We start from the raw sequence: 18,191 nt of genomic DNA, 5'->3' as shown, positions 1-18,191 counted from the left end.
AGGGGCTCACACACACACACACACACACACACAGAGAGAGAGAGAGAGAGAGAGAGAGAGAGAGAGAGAGAGAGAGAGAGAGAGACAAGTAGATGTAAAGAAACACATAAATACACAACCTCAGGTACAGAGACACACACTGGCAAAAGCATCTTAAATTTGCTTAGGATTTTACAATTGACAAAGTTTTTATATACATCTTCTCATTTGATCCTCAAGACAACCCTGAGAAACAAAGATACGTGACTCAAGAGTGTCGCTCTCACACAGGTTCGCGCCCTGCACATCCCCCTAAGGCAGGGGCTGTCCTGCTCCGCGGGGTTTTTCTCTCCTCCTTCCTCCGCGGCCGCGTTCCCGCCCCAGGACCGGCGAGCGGAACCGGCCCCTCCTCTCCTCTCCTGGGCCGGGACCCAGGCGCCCGGCGCCCCGTTGGTCACTGCCCCTTGCTTCTCGCCCTACTCCGCCCTCTTCCCGGGTCCTGCGTCTCCCTCCGGATCCGGGGGCTCAGCGCCACCCCAAGAGGGCAGGTGGGAGGGGGCGCCTCCAGCAGAGGCTGCGTGGGCGGAGGATGTGCGTCACGGGGAGCGTGGGCAGAGGGAGGGAGGAGGCACGTGGAACCCGCGGCCAGTGGCTGGCAGCCCAGGCTCCAAAATAACCGAAGAGGAGTGGGGGAGGGGGCACCCACACACCAGAGGGGTTGGGGTGGGGTGTGCCCCTCCAGTCGCGGGATAGGGGATGGGGGACGGGACTCAGCTCGGCCCCGTCACCCCCCACCCACTGTGTTTGGGGCTTCCTGGGATGGGGAAAAGAATCTTAGCTACTGAAACGCTCCCCATCCCACCGATGCACCCTCCTCTCTCGTCCCCAGCGGAGACAAAGGTTCCCTGGCCAGGCCCGAAAGTAGAACCAGCCTGCCGCCCTCGCCGCCCACGCCCCGCCGGGCCACTCAGAAGTGCGGAATGGTGGGGCGGGGCTGAGGTTTCGGACTTGGGGGAACTTTGCCTCTGGCTAGTCCATTTGCATCCCGCTCCCCCCCCCTCCCTTCTGCTCCCCTCCCTTCATTTCCTCGGGCCTAGAGCCGCAGGGCCAGGCGCTCAGAGTCCCCGCCTGTCCATCTGCCCCCCCCTCCCCAGCCGTGGGCGGGAGTGTAATGGGAACCAGATGGGACCAGGAGAAATAAAGTGGGGGAGGGGTGGTGGGCTGTGAAGGGGGGTTCGGCTCCTCGTCGCGAGCCACGTGGTGCTCTCCTGGCCTCCTGTCCATCTTCCACTAGCCTCGCGGAGAAAGTCCCCTGACAGCCGTCCCCGTATCCCAGAAGGGGTGTCCTCCATATCCCGGCTCTGCCACACAGAACTCCCCAGGAGCAGGTTCCCGTCCTCAGCACATAGGGTGCGACGGGTGGGGAAAGGCGGGGTACCCCTCCCATCCCTGCCTGACCTGCGCGCAGACAAAACCCAACGCGTCTAACTAACGCGTCTAAGTGGTAGCTGCTGCCATAACCCGCCCATTCCTGTTCCCCAAACTTCAGCGCGGACTGGAGGCTGGGATGGTGGGGGCCTGAGTTTCCCAGCGGCCGCTTCAAAGGACTCCTCTGGGGGTCGGAGGAGAGCGCTGTGGTGCCGACGGGGTTCCTGCAGACCCCGCGCTCCCAGCCCAGCCACAGCGCGCCCTCTGCGCGGGCCAGAGGCGCACCCAGGAGGGCGCGCTGAGAAGCCGCCAACTTTGCCGGCTCGCTCCTCACACCCGCACGTCCCCCACCACGAGGCCCGCGTGGGCAACGGGCTGCGCGGCGCTGCTCAGGCGCACGGGGCGCCGCTCAGTGTCTTCGTGGACCTGTGCGTGGCCGTGAAACTCCGCTCCCCGCGCGGAGGGGCAGGGGTGGCGGGGAAGGAGGAATGTCGCCGGCTGGGCGCTCACGTGGGTGCGTGGGCGCGGAGAGGGCTGGCGGTGCATCCGGCGTGGGCGGCCTGGAGCGACCTCGCCCCGCCCTCTGGGTCCCCAAGCCCGCCTTCCCCGGCCTGGCCTCGGTCACCCCAGTCCCCACTTTGGCGCCCCGGCTTTGAGTCTACGCCCCCGCCTCCAGCTCCACACCCCGTCCCGTCCCCTCCCCCCAAGTCTCCGCCTCTCTCCGTCTCTCCACCGCGGGCCCGAAGCCCGGGCGCCCGCCCCCCGCCCCCGGCCTCCGCCCCCGGCTCTACCCACGCCCTCCGCCCGCCCGGCAGCCAGCGCCGCGCCGGGCCTCGCTCCCCGTGCGTCCTGCGGGGGCGGAGGCGCGGAGAGGCGGCGAGCGCAGCCGGGGAGGGGGGTGGGGGGCAGAGGCACAGACAGAGTCGCGGAGGCTCGGAGAGGAGACGTGGAGGGAGGGACACAGCCCGGACAGCGGCGGACACGGCCTCCCACGCCGGGAAGATCGCAGCGCGCATCGGGCGCCGGGCGCCGGACACCGAGAGGGGCAGCCCTTGGTGGTCTCCGGCCGTCCATGCACAGAGCGCCCTCGCCCACTGCCGAGCAGCCGCCGGGCGGAGGGGACAGCGCCCGCCGGACCCCGCAGCCCAGACTCAAGTTAGTGGGCAAAGGGAAGCGGCGGGGAGTGGGGATGGGTGGAGCTGGACTCGGGAGAGGGGTCTGGAGGGCGGAGATCGGCGGGGCGGGGGGGTCGAGGGGAAGCGAGATAAGGGCTGGGGGGTGGAGACTGATGGAATTAGGGGGGCCCTGGGATCTGATGAATGTGGATATGAAAGAATATATTCAAACTCTCCATCCCACCGTCTACTTTGTGGGCATGACCTGGCTTGTGAGCCCCCTGCAAAGAACGTGGGGGGCCCCCAAGCGCCGGAGGAAGCCCTGGAGCTCTAGCTGGCAACAATGCGGCGGGGGTGGGGGGTCGCTCCGCTGGCTCAGTCTGTTCTTGGCACGGGGCGGGAGGAGCCGGGGTCGGGAGAAGTCGAGAGACCAGCAGCTAGGCTGTGGAGAAGCAGGGTATGCCTTAGGGCCCCCCGTTTCTGTACCTGTAATTACCCTGTGGGGAGAGGAGTTTCCATCCTGCAGCCCTCTCTCTCAAGAGGCCTTGAGCCGCTCCCCCTCTCCACTGGAGATGTGGGTGGAAAATGAGGGAGAGGGTAGGCGGGAGCCCCTAGGCAATTTTCGCCCACAGACGCTACCACTGTGGGAGTGTGTGTGGGCGGAACAGGCCCAGAGCAGAACAATTGAGGCGTTCCTCTCCTCCCTGCGACTGAGTTGAAGGGATAGGCCTACCTACTGAGCAGGTGTGGAAGGTCACTGCTGGGAGAGGGGTCGCCTGGGGGTGCTGGGCAGGCTGGAGGACAGCGACCGCCCTGAGGGCAGAGAGCAAGCGTGTGCTAAGAATGCCCAAATGGTAGGGAAGGTTCAGGTAGCAGAGCGGGTCCACCTGGCTCACGGAGTGGGAAAGGACATGGGAGGGCCACACCTCTCCCTCTCAGCCATAAGGCAGGATGCCACCAGGGAGTGAAGCCGGCCAGCAGTGGTCCCAGGTGTCCACTACTGGCAGGAAGGGGCCATCCTCTGTTCACCTCAGTGCAGGATGTCTCCTTGAGTAATGGTGAGACTGCTGGTGCTTAGGGTGGAAGGTAAGGACCGTGTTCTGGAAGAGAGGTATGTCTAGGCATCCCAGGATGTGCTAGCTAGCCTCAGCGCGCAAGGTCTCCGTGTCCCAGACCAGAAAGGCAAAAGCTGAGCATGGGGACTAAGAGCCTTTGACTTCTGCAGACTGAGCTGGCTTTGGCACTTCTGGCTCGTCTAGGATAGCACTGGCATGTCTGTACCACTACCAGGCCTGGGCACTGGTCAGGGAGAGCATTCAAAAGTGAGAGAGGAAGAGAAGCAGGCAGGAGTGAGAGGACAATTGTGAGTGTGGGTTGGTACCAAGCAGGGGCACTTGCACTGACCGTCCCCCTCTTTCTCTTGTGTGCCTCTTTCTCAGGCCTAGTGCCCGAGCCATGGCACTGCCTCGGACACTAGGGGAGCTGCAGCTGTACCGGGTCCTGCAGCGCGCCAATCTCCTTTCCTACTATGAGACCTTCATCCAGCAGGGAGGGGACGACGTGCAACAACTGTGCGAAGCGGGTGAGGAGGAGTTCCTGGAGATCATGGCGCTTGTGGGCATGGCCACCAAGCCTCTCCATGTCCGACGCCTGCAGAAGGCACTGAGAGAGTGGGCCACCAATCCAGGGCTCTTCAGCCAGCCAGTGCCTGCTGTGCCCGTCTCCAGCATTCCGCTTTTCAAGATCTCTGAGACTGCGGGCACCCGGAAAGGGAGCATGAGCAACGGTCATGGCAGCCCAGGGGAAAAGGCTGGCAGTGCTCGAAGTTTTAGCCCCAAGAGTCCCCTTGAACTTGGAGAGAAGCTGTCACCAGTGCCTGGGGGACCTGGGGCAGGAGATGCCCGAATTTGGCCAGGCCGGAGCACCCCAGAGTCTGATGTCGGGGCGGGAGGAGAAGAGGAGGCTGGTTCGCCCCCCTTTTCCCCACCTGCAGGGGGAGGAGTCCCTGAGGGAACAGGGGCTGGAGGTTTGGCAGCCCCTGGGGCTGGGGGTGCTCCTGATAGACTGGAGCCAGAGATGGTACGCATGGTGGTGGAGAGTGTGGAGAGGATCTTCCGGAGCTTCCCGAGGGGGGATGCTGGGGAGGTGACATCCTTGCTAAAGCTGAACAAGAAGCTGGCACGGAGCGTGGGGCACATCTTCGAGATGGATGATAATGACAGCCAGAAGGAGGAGGAGATCCGCAAATACAGCATCATCTATGGCCGCTTCGACTCGAAGCGCCGGGAGGGCAAGCAGCTTAGCCTGCATGAGGTGAGGACCCCCGTCTCCCAAGCTTGCTCTTGGCTCCCAGGCCTCCACCTGCTCACCTCTGGGAATCCTCACATTCCTCAAGTCTGTTTCATTGCCCTTTGACCAAGACTCCAGGCCCCGATCCCCTCTCCTCCGCCCCAATTCCAGCTCCTGCAGTGCTTCCCTCCTCAACGGAGGGGGAAACAGAGGCGTAGGTGAGAGCCAGGCTGTCCAGCTTCATGCCGCTCACATCCCCCACAGGCGTGGAAGAGGCCCTGGGCATTCCTAGGAATCTGTGGGTGCTGACCTCTGTCTTCTTCCCTCAGGAAACTCTTGGGTAGTGTCAAAACCCAAGCAAGAACCTGATGGGTGGGCCTCATTTGTCTGATGATGAAGGGATGTGAGGATGTCTGGGCAAGACGGTGGGGAGTTAGGATTCTGACTGCTCTGGGGGTCCTCTCCACAGCTGACCATCAATGAGGCTGCTGCCCAGTTCTGCATGAGGGACAACTCGCTCTTACTGCGGAGGGTGGAACTCTTCTCCTTATCGCGCCAAGTGGCCCGAGAGAGCACCTACCTGTCGTCCTTGAAGGGCTCCAGGTGAGACCCCTTCTCCAGGTTCTTCCTCGATTAGAATTCTGCCAGGGAGCGGGGCCATGTCCTAACCTCCATGAAGGTGCCTCCAGGCCTGCTGGCCACCAACCTGCATGTCCTGCCTTTACCAAGTCCACTTGTGTGAGGTCTGACCCCTCCCATCCATCTCAGGTCCCCTCTAACCCCCCAAAACAGTATTCTGTGCCTAAGCTGGGGACTCTTGCTCAGCCAGCTCCTTCCCAGGATTTTGAAAAAATGCACGCCCCTCACCAGATTCTGTGCCCAGCCCATCATGTGTCCCTCCCCAGCGTCACCCTCCTTATTCCTCCATCTTTACAGACTCCACCCTGAAGAATTGGGAGGCCCACCACTGAAGAAGCTGAAACAGGAGGTAGATTTGCCAGGGTGCACGCAGGGGGTTAGAACAGCCTTTCCCTAAACCCTCCTTTGCCAGATCCTCATTTCCCCATTTGGGGCATACACAGGTTGGAGAGCAAAGTCACTCTGAAATCCAGCAGCCTCCCCCAGGCCCTGAATCCTATGCACCCTCATACCGCCCCAGCCTGGAAGAAGACAGCGCCAGCCTGTCTGGGGAGAGTCTAGATGGGCACTTGCAGGGTGAGTGTACATCAGAGCACTTCTCTCCTCTGGGCGGGGAGGGGAGGGGAAGGTGTGGGGGGAGAGAGCCAGGAGGCAACTGCCTGGAACAGGGTTGGGAGGCCTGGCTGGATGGGAGCAAAAGGGCCTGGATTTATGGGTTTGGCTTCGTGGTTGAGGGTGGGGGTTCTGTTGACTGTAGTCCCTTACCTGACCAGTGCCCATGCCCACAGCTGTGGGGTCATGCCCAAGGCTGACGCCGCCCCCCTGCTGACCTGCCTCTGGCATTGCCAGCCCATGGGCTGTGGAGCCGCCACATCCTGCAGCAGACACTGATGGATGAGGGGCTGCGGCTAGCCCGCCTCGTCTCCCATGACCGCGTGGGCCGCCTCAGCCCCTGTGTGCCTGCAAAGCCGCCTCTCGCAGGTGAGGCAGCCAGCAGTGCTGTCCCCGAGCACCCCCACCACCCAGGCCCCACTTAGCAATCCTGGTGCCCTGGGGCCAGGTGGGAGGAAGAGGGTATAGTGGTCAGAGAGGGCAGTAAGTAGGATGGTTGGGCTCCAGCCAACCAGGCCTTGGGTTCAGGAGAGGAGGACCCTGCAGGACTGTTCCTACTGGGGAGGGTCTGACCCTAACAGAGACCTGTGAAAGGGGGTTGGGGTGAGCAGGGAGACAGAATGGGAGATGAAGGGGAGCAGAAGGAGGGTCACCAGGAAGGAAAGCTTGGAGAAAACTTCCACCAATGCAGGAGGGTGGAGCAGGCTAGCATTTGGGATGGGGCTGCCCAACCTGAAAGTGAAAGAGCCTAAAGGGGGATGTTTTGGGTTTGGATGGAGGAAGGGGAATAGGCCAGCAAAGGGCCAGGCAGCGGCTGGGCTGGGAGTGACGCAGCAGACAAAGCCACCAACCCTAGCTTGGTATTTTTAAACTGTGTGTGGGTGGGAAGTGGGGGCAGGGACTGGAAGGGGGGCTTTTCTTGGAGGAGGAGCTGGGAGGCTGGCTTCCTGTCCCCCCTCCCCCACACTTGGCTTCTAAGAAACTTGGGGGGCATGGGTGGGTGGGCGGGGCCTGGGAGGGGGCCAGAGATGAGTGGGGGCGGCAGAGCCTAGGAAGGGGGAGGGGGAGAGGTCAGAGCCAAGCCACCCCCACAGCTCCTGACAGAACCAGAAATTCCAGCAGAGCAGAGGCGGGAGAGACAGAGAAAGAGAGACATACATACAGAGACAGAGAGCTACACACAGCCAGAAAGAGGAGGGGGCACACACACTTGGATATGGAGCCCTCCATATACACACACGGTGGGCATGAGTCAGTAACGCAGTCCATCAAGCTCCTCTTTGCAGCCTTCTCTAGCCCTGCCTCTGTTCTCAACCACCTCTCTCTGCCGTGTCCACCCCACAGTCTCCTAACCTACCCCTTCTCCTTGCAGAGTTCGAGGAAGGGCTGCTGGACCGATGCCCTGCCCCAGGACCCCATCCAGCTCTTGTGGAAGGTCGCAGAAGCAGCGTGAAAGTGGAGGCTGAGGCCAGCCGGCAGTGAGGGATGGACTGGTACCCTCTCACCCAGGCCCTGGGATTTCTGGCTCCCACAGATCCCTACACTCTCCATCCCTGGTCTCTAGTCACAACTCTGGATCCTTCTGCTGCCCTTCTCCTGCCTCCCCACTTGCTCCATGGGCGTAAAACTATGGGGCTTCAAGCAATAACGAGCAGGGGCCTGGCAAGAGGACACAACGAGGGCGCGTTCTGCCCCTCAGCCTTGCCCACAGCACGGGGGCAAGGGCTCTGCTCCAGGGCATCTGGAGTTCTCCCCTCACACAGCACACTCCCATTCTCTCTAGTGTGAACCAGTGGTGTGAGCAGTTGGACTCAGTTTGGATATGGGGGAAAGGGGAACTTCCCTGGGAAGGTCCAGCAGCTAAAAATGGAAACGTTTCCCCCCAGAAATGGGGGCCTGGGGACACTGGACCTGCTCTTCCTCCCCTCTGCTCCCCCATTTTTGTGCTTCTAGTTTGTTTCTTTAATTTAACAAGTGCTGCAGTTCACCCCCCCATGCCCATCTTTTCCCCCAAGTCCCAGCCATTCTTTTCCTCCTGTCCTGCCCTCTCCGGGGGTGGGGTGGGGGGTGGATGTGGGGTCCCTTTCATCAGCCCCCGCGGGAGGCCTGGGTTGGACTCAGTGTCTCCCGCAGCTGGGGGCTGGACCACAGCATCTGTCTGAGCAGTTAGAGCGTTTTTCTTTTCAGATCGTGTACAGTAGATTATTTATTTTGTTATTTTGGAATAAAATTTATTTTATGGCTTATGATCTATGGCCCCGAAGGGGGAGAAAGGGTAGTATGGGAGTGGAGGAAAACTGGCGGTGGCTGGGGAAGTAGAAAAGAAGCAGCGGGGAGGGTCCCTAATACATGGAGAGGACCACACACCTGGGCCGGGCCCCAGACTCACCCCTGCCTTGGGCAGGACTGGCAGTGAGCCACAGAAGCTAAGCCATAGGCGATGTCACAGCCACGGAGACCTACCTGAGCACAGTCATACTCAAAGCTGAGTGTATCTGGGTTATTAGCATGTATCAGAAGCTAGCACACTCACCAGTGTCTTCTGTGCAGTGTCTCACACTTCAAAAACTGTGTTTTCACAGGTAGAATGAGATAATGTCCTATGTGGCTATACGACTAATGTGTGTGACATCTATATGTTAATGTGTCTCAAGTACACACACTTTAACACAGCTAGACACCAAGATACTCAGCCGTGTACTTCTGCACCATTTCATACACAACTGAAAGCTCCCATCTGACTGTCAGGTATCTGGAGCTGTCTGGGATTTGTTTTTTAAATCTGGGCAAAACCCACCCATCAGTAGCCAAACGTACAGGCCCTTCTTGTCCTCCCACCCAGGGTCTCCTGAACGGCTTCCTCATTCCCCCAGGGCTGGGACCCAGCCCCTCCCCTCCCACATCCCCAGCCTCTAGTGCAAGTGTGTGCACATGTCTCCTTTTTTCTACATGTGCATCCTGGGTCCTGGCTGGGAGTGAGAGAAGGAGCTCTCCATGCCCTAACCTGTGCTCTTGCTCAGCCCCATCTCAGGGAGAGCTGTGTGTTCTGCGTGTGCAGGCATGCAGGGGCGGGTCTCGCTTTGGAACCTGAATTTCTCTCCCAGCACAGCAAGGGAGAGGACGGGGGTGAGTGTGTGGTAGGAGGGAAGGAGTGGATAGGCTCCACCTGCAGTGCCTTCTCCTGGCAAAGTCTTCCTCTTCACCAGGGAGTAGGTGGGGCTAGGGGGACACACTCTCCATCTGTTGCTTAGCAGGAGCATGGGCAGGTGTCCAGAGCAGGTCCATCAGGGTAGAAAAGCTGTCTCTCTGAGCTCCCCCACCAGCTGGGATCACCAACTGGGGTTGGCCCTTAGGTCCATATGGGACATTGAGATCCCAGACTGCCCATAGGGATTGGGCTGCAGGAGAGGCTGGGCTCCCAAGGGCCCTCCTGCTGATTCCCCTTGCCCCTCCAGGAGAAGATTGGTGAGGTCCTGTTCAGTGGGCGGCAGCAAGGGCGGGAACATGTCTTCACCAACCCTGCCAGGAGGAAGGAGGGGAACAGGATCGGCATGGCACCCACTCCTCTAGCCCACACTCAGCCGCCACCCCCAGGCTGCCACTCACCAGGTGGGCTGAGAGAACCCCCCCACCGGCTGGCTCCGGCAGCTCTCTTCTGCCATGGTCACATCAGAGCAGAGCAGGTGCTCAGGGCTGGACATGGCATGCTCCTGAGGCTGGCACAGCAGCAGGCCCCTGCTGGGACCCGAAAAGTGAGTGACATGGTGGGTGGGGAGTGACGCGGGAGTGAATGGGGCGCATGCGATCAGGATGGGGAATGTCACTCACTGAGGGTGAGATTGGTCAAAGGGCAGGCTCATCTGGTCCAGGCTGGGGGACATCTGCAGGTGAGGTCTGGAAATGGGAAGAAGGGTACAGGCAGAGAAAGGAGAGCTGAGCAAGAGCTGGGTGTTACAAAGTCAAGACCACTGAATAAACCATGTTCTACTCCTTATCCTGACTAGAGCCAGCCATCTCTACAACGTGAGCTCCGTCTTCCCAACCATAAAGTGTGTGCTGGGGACTGGGAGGAGGGGGAGATGGGGACTGGATTAGCTCATTTCTGATGTTTATTTGGACTCTGAACTTTGGTGGTTCTGTGTCCCCCACCTCAACTCCTGGGAGGGAGATGTTATGTCTTGACTAAGAGTTTATAAGTTCCTGAGTGTTACCTGGGGAATAAAAATGTCTAGTTCACTTCAAGGCCAAAACAGATGAATAAATAAAAATCAAGATAGCAGATAAGTGACCGTGGATTCCAGGGGCAGAAGAGAGAATACTAATCCTTACATACATAGCCCTTGCTGTAAGCCAGGTACTTTGCTCAGCTGTACACATATTATGAACTCATTTAGCCTTTACAATAATCCTCCATTTTACAGATGAGGCACCAGAGATAAGTAACTTGCCTGAAGTCAGTTAAATAGCAGAGCTGGAATCCAAACCCAGGGAAGTCTGGGTCTTAACCACTGAGCCTCAATGGAGTGAACAGAAGAGACAAAGTTTTTGCCGCCCCCTTCTCACAGAAGACCCTCTCCAAACATTTGAATGTCCATCCCCTTTGCAGCTGGGTGTCCCCACCCCATCCCTAAGAGGTTCTTCACTTACTCCGGGAAGGCTGGCAACACATTGACTGATTCTTCCTGGGAGAGGACTTGATAGGAAGGGATAGAGTGCGAGTGTGGTGGGTATACCTGGGGCCTGGGAAAAGAAAGCAGAATCCCTTGATGCCAGCTCTTCTTCTGGACACCCCCAACCTCTGCCTCAAGATGAGGAACCCCTTTCATGGAAAGGAAAATTCCCTCCTTCAGTCCCCAGCTCCGGCTCTCCCAGCTGCCCATGCAGAGAGCCTGCCTGCACAGACCACTTCTATTCCCATCTCTCATGCTCCTTACCCCATATCTGGGCTGAGCTGCATGTTCATGGGGTCAGGGGCCATTCTAAGATCATAAGTGGGCAGCATAGTAGACATATGGGCCTCTGGAGTGGGAAGTGGCTGGTCCCTGGAGGAGGGAAGGAGATACCTGTAACTGACAAATTGTTGATGCCGCCACCCCTTCCTGCAAGTGAGCACCAGGCCTCACCCATCATCCCCACCACCACACTCACCTTTCCACAGTCATCTTGATGGTAGCTGGGACGTAACCCCTGCCATCCTTACCTATCTGTTCGTCTGTTGTGGGAAGAAAGGAGAGCTATGGAGTGCTCCAGGGTTAGGTTGGAGAGGAGGTGGGAAAGGTGGATATGGCTGATGGGCAAGTGGGAGAAGTGGAGCTACAAAAATGGGGTGGGAAGTCAGGGCTCCAGCTTACGCTTATAATGGCTCCGGAAAGCCTCATCCTTGGGTTTCTTGGGGTAGAGGTTTTTGAGCTGAGCAAGGTCCCGGATCCGGTCCCCCAGTGAGCGGATAGACAGGTCTTTGGCAGAGAATGGCTGGATGTTCTCTATCTGTGGGGAACCTACAACAGGAATGAGACCCTGAGCCCCTCTGTCCAAATTTTCTTCCCCTTTCCAAGCCCCCACACAGAACTCAATCTACCAAGGCAAGGAGGAGTGGACCTCCAGTGGGGTCCTGGGGAGGAGGGCCCACTAGTCTCCATTCCCAAAAAGCTCACAGTGAGAAAGTGGAAGTTTTGACCACAGAAGGAAAAAGAAAAGTTGGACCTAAGGAAGAACGTTCTGAAGACCAGAATTTGCATCAAGGAAGCTAAAACATTTTCTTCTCAGAAGAAATTGCAGAGGGCACAGGCACAGACAGGACTGGCTGGAGTGACCTCACCATCCTGGCCCCGGATGACGTGGGCAATGGTGATGCCTCCAATCTCTGAGTCACTGAAGCGAAGAAGGAACGTTCCATCAGGCTCATTGAGAAGAAGGCTGGTGACATACTGTTTGCTGATGAAGCCAATGATCAGCCTGGCCAGGATGAAGGAAAGGATGGGGGTGGAGGCACTGGATATGAAGAGGGAGCTGGAGGTACAGCTGCTCAGACCACCTGGGGCAGAGACTCACCGATCTGACCAGTAGCTCTTGAGACAGCGTTTGGTGAGGTCCAGGACACCATCGAACCACTGCCAAAAGGTGAAGCCACGACCCAGCAGGATCTCCTGTGGGGGAGGGTGGAACTGGTGTGAGCTCATGAAAAGGCCAGAGTTGGAGCCTGGTTAGGGCAAGTATGGGCTGTGAGGGAGTCACAGGGCTGAGGGACCAAACTGGACCTGAGACTCCATCAATGATAATGGCCAATACTCAACGTTCACTATGTGCCAACAATTATTCCAAGCCCTTACCATAAATTAATTTATCTGATCTTTACAAGGTTATGGAGGCAGGTCTTATATAGCTATCCCATCCTATTTAATAAAAGAGTAATATGCAAATTAACTGTCACTCCACCACAAAGATGGCAGCGCCCATAGAGGCCGGGGCAGGACGCTGATGGCATTACCCAGCAATGCAAGCCCAGCAGGCAGGCACGGCCTGCAGGCAGCACCCAGAAGGGCCTGCTTGCCCATTGCCGTGGTGTGGAGCACGCAGGCCCCACAGAGAGCAGAGAACCACGGGGAGTGGGCCTAAGCCATCAGTAGGACATCCCCTGAGGGCTCCCAGATTGGAGAGGGTGCAGGTCGAGCTGAGGGGTCCCCTCCACCCCCATACACGAATTTTGTGCAGTGGGCCTCTAGTCTTAGAAATAAAGGATGGAAGCCCAGAAAGGTCAAATAACTTGCCCAGGTCCACACAGCTGGTGAACTCCCAGCTTTGCCCAGGAAGTCTGGGCTGCAGTTCCTCATAACCACTATGGTCCACCGTCCCTAATGAAGCCTGGTGGAGTCCAGAGAAGACAGCTGCCTGCTGGGTGTGAGTGTCTGGCTTCCTTTGCTAACACATTCTCTGGTCATGTGGGCTTTTCTTTCTTCCTTTTTTTCTAAGTGAGCAGAACATGACTGCATTTACCCAGCTGGTGGCCAACCAAGACACCCAGATTTCTTTTCCCCCTGTTCTTGTAGCAGACCCAGATCTGAGCCATCTTATTTTGGAGGGAATAAAATATAGTAGCTAAGAGCAAGAGTCAGAAATACGGAATTTCATCCCAGCTATGCCACTCACCTGCTGGGAGGCCTTAGACACACCATTTGACCCTTCTGAGCAATAGGTTCCTGGTCTAAAAATGATGATGAAAATAGTACCTACCTCAAAGGGATGTTGGGAGGATTAAGTGAGATAAATATGTAAAGTGCTAAGCACAGTGCCTGGCATGTAGTAAGTTGTCAGTACATGGTTGCTGATATTACTGCATGTCCCTGTGTGATTTTGTCCTTGTTTTTGCAATAGGAACTATTTTACCCCTGGGTTCAAGTTATTTTGAGCTGTGTTTACACACAGTCTGGGTGAGTCATACAAGTCACTGGTAAAGAGGGAAGACAGGGGGTTCCTAATCCAAACCCTGAGGGAAGCCAGAAAATGCATCCTCTGGGCTGATGGGATTTCCTGCCATGACAAGGCCTTCCTGATGGACATGAAAGGGCATGGTGAAGACCCCAGTAGTCAGTCCCTGGGCAGAGATTGGAGATACCCTGAAGAGATAAAGAGTTTAGGGGTGGGATGTCCGAAGGACAGGGCAATGACCTTGTTGAACTGTGACCAGGACACAGAACGATGCTGGAAGGTCTCTATGCTGAGGCTGTTGTCATTGAAGATCTTCTGGGCCAAGAAGAGGAAGTGCTCTGGGAGTAGCCCCTGGTTGGTTCCCACCTCTGCCATGAACTTGAGGTTCAGAGTTTCACACATCTTCTCCCATGGCACCCGCTCAGCCACCACAAAGGGCACACGGTCCTGGGTGAAGGGGAAAGGAGAGGGTGCCTCAGGCGACCACCTTCCTTCTTACTCAAGAGGGGCCTTCATTCTTTCCGCCTCCCCAAGGCTGCCCCTCCCAGGTGTCCCCCTGAGCTCGCTCACAAAGATGGTGCTTTTCCAACAGTTTAGGGTGCTGCAACATGATATAGTTAAGACCGGTATGAAAAGAGGTCAGAAGTGCAAAAACAGGTCCATGAGAAGTTAAGGTCACTCCCATTTGAACATGCCTGCTAACCCACCAGCCTATACCCCATCCCCATGTTAGAGCCTCCCCCCACCCCCAGTCTTTCCTCACCATCTCCGAGAAGGCATTGTCCCACAAGATGGTGGCTTTGGCATTGTTGTCTTGGTTGCCGTGGACGATGACCACCAGGGGCAGAGAGAGAGCCTAAGGGAGTGAGGAGAGGGGGTTCTTCTTATTGGGGTAAGGGGCTTCCTTAGAGAGCTGGCTCTGAGGGGGAAGCATTTGGACTCACACAGCATAGTTAAAAGATCATGGTGTGTTTTCAAATGCTTTCTAAAGCTCAATTAGGGCCTCAGTATGGAGAAGTGACTGTGAGTCAGTGCCATGGAGCAGACCTCCAGGTCTCCAATGCCAGCTCCAACACTTAGTAGCTGTGTGACTGGGGCAAATTCCTCAATCTGTCTGTCTCAATGTCCTCATCTGTAAAATGAGGCGAGTAATACCACCCTCCTCATACTGTTATTGTGAGCACTGTGTGTGTGTGTCACTTAAAATAGTGACCTGGTCTAGTAAAAGGTGCTAGTTGCTACTACACTGTTATTCCCAAGGTATGTGCACTCCGTGTCCTTGCTCCTCCCCGTGCATCTTGGAATGAGTGACAAACACAGAGGGTATGAGGCAATCATGAAGGTACGGGGATTGAGGGCCCCAGTGTGTAGCATGGAGGGGCACTGGGGTTCCAGATTGGGCAGGGCTGGGGCCTTGGTTCACCTGGAGCTGGATGGGAAGTTTGTTGGGGCCAAGTATGAAGCTGGTAGTAAAAAGCACAGCACACTTCTCCTCAGTGACCGATTCGGTGCCCTTCCGCTCACACCGCTTGATTTTTTTCAGAAGCTGCAGGATGGGGTGAGGGAAAGCAGGAGTGAGGACAGAAACTCCTGGGCCCCAACCCCCTCCAAGGAGAGTCCCATGGTTTAAGGACCCCCCCCCCCCCCCTCCCCGCCACACACACAAACACCCACTGCTTCCTGAAGCCCTCACCAGGTTCTTAAACAGGGCGGAGCAGCAGTTCCCAGAACCAATGTTCTCGAAGGGCACGGTGTTGTTGGTGATCTCCCCAGAGCTTTCTCTGCCAGGGGAGGTCAGAGAGTCAGTGGGCTGGACCAGGTGTGGAGAGGAGCTTGAGTCCACGGGTGAACGGCGTGGACTTCTGGCTCCACTTCTCCATTTCCCTGCCTGGGTTCTTAAGCGAGGCATCCCATCTAGGCCGAATCATGACGCCTCCCCCACCCTATTCCAACACTGATGCGACCCTCCCCTTCTGCCGTCATCACTCATCCCACGGCCTTCCCTCCCTCCTGAAGGTGCCGTCCCCCAAGCTCCTCTGGCCTTCTCCAACCCCAGCTTACACTCCAGCCCCAGGCCCCTGGGGGTTGCTCAGCTCCCTCGCCTGCTTCTCAGTCACCATGTCGGCCCTGACCAGCGGGAACTTGGCAGAGGCCCCCAGGAACCGTAGACCCAGCAGGAATCTAACTCCAGCCTGAAACTTGGTTTGAGTTTTCAGAACCTGAGGGGGCTGCTTCTCCACGAGGAAGGAGCTGAGAGGAGGGAGGACAATGAGGTGTTAGCGTCAGGGGTTCGTTCCTCCCAGGAGCCCTCCCCACAACTCTAACCCTCTTTCTACCTTGGGTCTGCTCTCGGCCAGGCTGGGGCTCACAGAGCGAGCATACCTGGTGACGAGGGTTCGCAGGACTTCATCCAGCCGGTTAATCAGCGCTGCCCGGGTCTTGGGCTCAAGCTCCCCACCAGCTGCCCCCACCTCCTGCTGCAGCTGGGAATAAATGTCCACCAGACTCTCACACCTGGGGGTAGGACAGTGGTCAGGGGGCACAGGATTCAGGCTACCTGCTCTGGCCGAGACGCCCTGCCCTTAAGCCCAGGAAGAAAGCAGAATAATGTGTGTGGACAGAGGGGGGCGGGGGAGGGGGGGATGGACAGTGGGTGTGGCTGCCAGCACCTGGGCTGAAAGTGCTCTGGGTGGGAGGTTCCTGTGGAAACCCAGCTGCCTCTTCCCCAGGGCTCTGATACCCAGATCAGCTGCCAGCATGTATGGGGCATTTGCACCAGTTAAAAGATGCTCTACCCAATAGGCCAAATAGACAAAGAATTCCCATTCCTCGGCATGGGGCTTGACGAGAAAAGTGTGGGTTGGATGAACTCCCACTTGCGCCCCTTTGGTCGGGCGTATTGTGCAGGACACTCGCTGAACAATAGGGTGCATAGCTCTGCTGGGACTGGCTTCGGAGTCTTGGCCCACTCCAAGGCCTCTCTCACATCTGTGGGTCCTTCAGCAGGACCAGCAGGTGCCTGCAACCCACAGCCCTTTCCCTTCCCCGTCAGCCCTGCCCCCACCTCTCCTGTAGTTGGGTCAGGTTCTCGTCAAAGGGTGCGCCATTCCCTGCCAGCTGCTGCTGCCGTTTCCAAATCTGGATCCTCTTCAGCACCAGGGCCTGGGCAGCCTCCAGCTCCCCAACAGTCTCCTGTAGCAACGTGGCCAGGGCCTGCGGGCACAAAGGGCCTGAGCAAGGACTATACCCAGCTCCTCACCCAGCTCCTGATGAAAGGACTATCTTTCTCCCTCTCTGGCATTCCCTCACCCCACCTCAGTCTGCCTTTCTAAGGTCTGATCTCCATCACTCCATAGATTTGAGATCCATCAACGATTGCACTTTGAGCTCAATCTCCACCTCTCAGTCCATTACTCACCTCACTTGGCCCAGTCCCATTGGCAGGAGCTTCTATCAAGCTGTGCAGAGACACTGAGCGTAGGGGCAGAAATCAGGGGTACAGAACGATTTGAGGTTCAGTCACAGTTGCGGTCTAAGAGGAAATCACTCCCCCACGCTCCCCCAAACCCTCTTAGGGCTCCAGGCCCAGGGTCCCACCTTGGCCAGCCTCAGCCTCCTGCTTCAGGGCTTCTCGGAGAAGGCAGGTTTCCCCTACTCGGTGTCGCAGCCGCTGCAGGGCTGTGCTAAACTTGAGTTCCTCCTGCTTCCAGTGGAAGGACATTGGCAGGTGGCGGAACTGCACAGGAGGGACAGATGTCAACAACTGTAACACTCTGCCCTAGCTGGTGTGACTCAGTGGTTACTGCATCGGCCTGTGCACTGAAGGGTTGCCGGTTCGATTCCCGGTCAAGGGCAGGTACCTAGGTTGCAGGTGTGCGTGTGGGAGGCAACTAATTGATGTGTCTTTTTCGCATCAATGTCTCTCTCTTTCTCCCTCCCTCCCTCCTCCTACTTTCTCTAAACATTAACGGAAAAAATATCCTCAGTGAGGATTAACAAAAGGGCGCGCCACACACACACACACACACACACAGAACTGTAACACTCTGCCCATTCCTCTCTACTTGGCCTCCACTCCGTAAAGGGGTGCCTGCTGCCATGCTCTGCAGAAAAGAGAGACCACTTCCCTTGTCTCCCTTTTGACAGCTCTTCCTGACCTTTTGGAATCTCCCAAAGGTAAGACCTCTCCCCTTGCTCCTTGCTCTCCTCCCAGGCCTCTCTACCCCCAATCCCTCACCTGAAGTTTCCCTGAGCGAGGCTTGGGGTTCACTCTGACCCTAGGAGCCTCCTTTAGTCATCCTGGGCCTAGAACACTGAGCCTTGCCTGAAGTTCAAATTCCTTCTAGTTTCTCATGGTTCAAGCCAAAGTTCCAGGGAATTGAGTTGGGGTGGGAGACGGGGTGTCACAATACCTGCTCCATGACAGCTTTTTTCTCCCCTTGAAGTATTTGTCTGAAAGTGGCCACCAGCTTCAGGGGGTCCCTCTGATATATGCTCTATAGAAATGAAGCGTGGTAGAAAGAGTTAGCCTGGCTCTTACCATGTCAGTCTCCCCTTCTAATCCCCCACTCAACTCTCACACACACACACACACACACACACACACACACGCACTGAAGGCACACAGCTGTAGACTCCAGAAGTTTCCTGCATTTGCATGCTTTTAAAATCAATTTGCATGCTGGCTTACAGCTAACCATAGGA

The 18,191-nt window shown here is 57.3% G+C and overlaps 2 protein-coding genes across 15 annotated transcripts in view; one reads left to right on the top strand and one right to left on the bottom strand.

Annotated features, from left to right (window-relative positions):
- The first annotated feature begins 2,374 nt into the window (after nt 1-2,374).
- Nucleotides 2,375-8,311, top strand: NAB2 (NGFI-A binding protein 2). The gene is given in 8 exon segments (XM_006093598.3): nt 2,375-2,562; nt 3,962-4,835; nt 5,281-5,414; nt 5,748-5,799; nt 5,894-6,026; nt 6,239-6,267; nt 6,269-6,431; nt 7,435-8,311. Coding segments are annotated over 8 exon segments (1,578 nt in total). The 5' UTR covers nt 2,375-2,479; the 3' UTR covers nt 7,545-8,311.
- Nucleotides 8,272-18,191, bottom strand: part of STAT6 (signal transducer and activator of transcription 6) — a 15,232-nt gene continuing 5,312 nt past the window's right edge. For 4 of the 14 annotated variants that reach the window (XM_014459929.2, XM_014459926.2, XM_014459928.2 and 1 more), the window contains 19 exons: nt 17,900-17,983; nt 17,085-17,223; nt 16,906-16,958; nt 16,552-16,700; nt 15,870-16,001; nt 15,549-15,737; nt 15,181-15,268; nt 14,911-15,033; nt 14,251-14,343; nt 13,728-13,934; nt 12,114-12,208; nt 11,881-12,017; nt 11,414-11,560; nt 11,211-11,274; nt 10,997-11,104; nt 10,710-10,802; nt 9,891-9,956; nt 9,669-9,800; nt 8,272-9,581 (listed from right to left, as the gene is read on the bottom strand). In XM_014459929.2, coding sequence (XP_014315415.1) covers nt 9,392-9,581; nt 9,669-9,800; nt 9,891-9,956; nt 10,710-10,802; nt 10,997-11,104; nt 11,211-11,274; nt 11,414-11,560; nt 11,881-12,017; nt 12,114-12,208; nt 13,728-13,934; nt 14,251-14,343; nt 14,911-15,033; nt 15,181-15,268; nt 15,549-15,737; nt 15,870-16,001; nt 16,552-16,700; nt 16,906-16,958; nt 17,085-17,223; nt 17,900-17,983 — 2,289 coding nt within the window. In that variant the 3' untranslated portion in view covers nt 8,272-9,391. Of the gene's footprint in view, nt 9,582-9,668; nt 9,801-9,889; nt 9,957-10,510; nt 10,577-10,709; nt 10,882-10,996; nt 11,105-11,210; nt 11,275-11,413; nt 11,561-11,880; nt 12,018-12,113; nt 12,209-13,727; nt 13,935-14,250; nt 14,344-14,910; nt 15,034-15,180; nt 15,269-15,548; nt 15,738-15,869; nt 16,002-16,551; nt 16,701-16,905; nt 16,959-17,084; nt 17,224-17,899; nt 17,984-18,191 lie in introns of those variants that run through there. The other 10 variants (XM_023758050.1, XM_006093597.3, XM_014459930.2 and 7 more) reach the window with 10 other exon arrangements.

Source organism: Myotis lucifugus, unplaced genomic scaffold, assembly GCF_000147115.1.
Source record: "Myotis lucifugus unplaced genomic scaffold, Myoluc2.0 scaffold_119, whole genome shotgun sequence".
NCBI classification, from domain to species: domain Eukaryota; kingdom Metazoa; phylum Chordata; class Mammalia; order Chiroptera; family Vespertilionidae; genus Myotis; species Myotis lucifugus.
The sequence above is the reverse complement of the archived record's forward strand: the minus strand, read 5'-3'. Positions and strand labels throughout refer to the sequence as shown.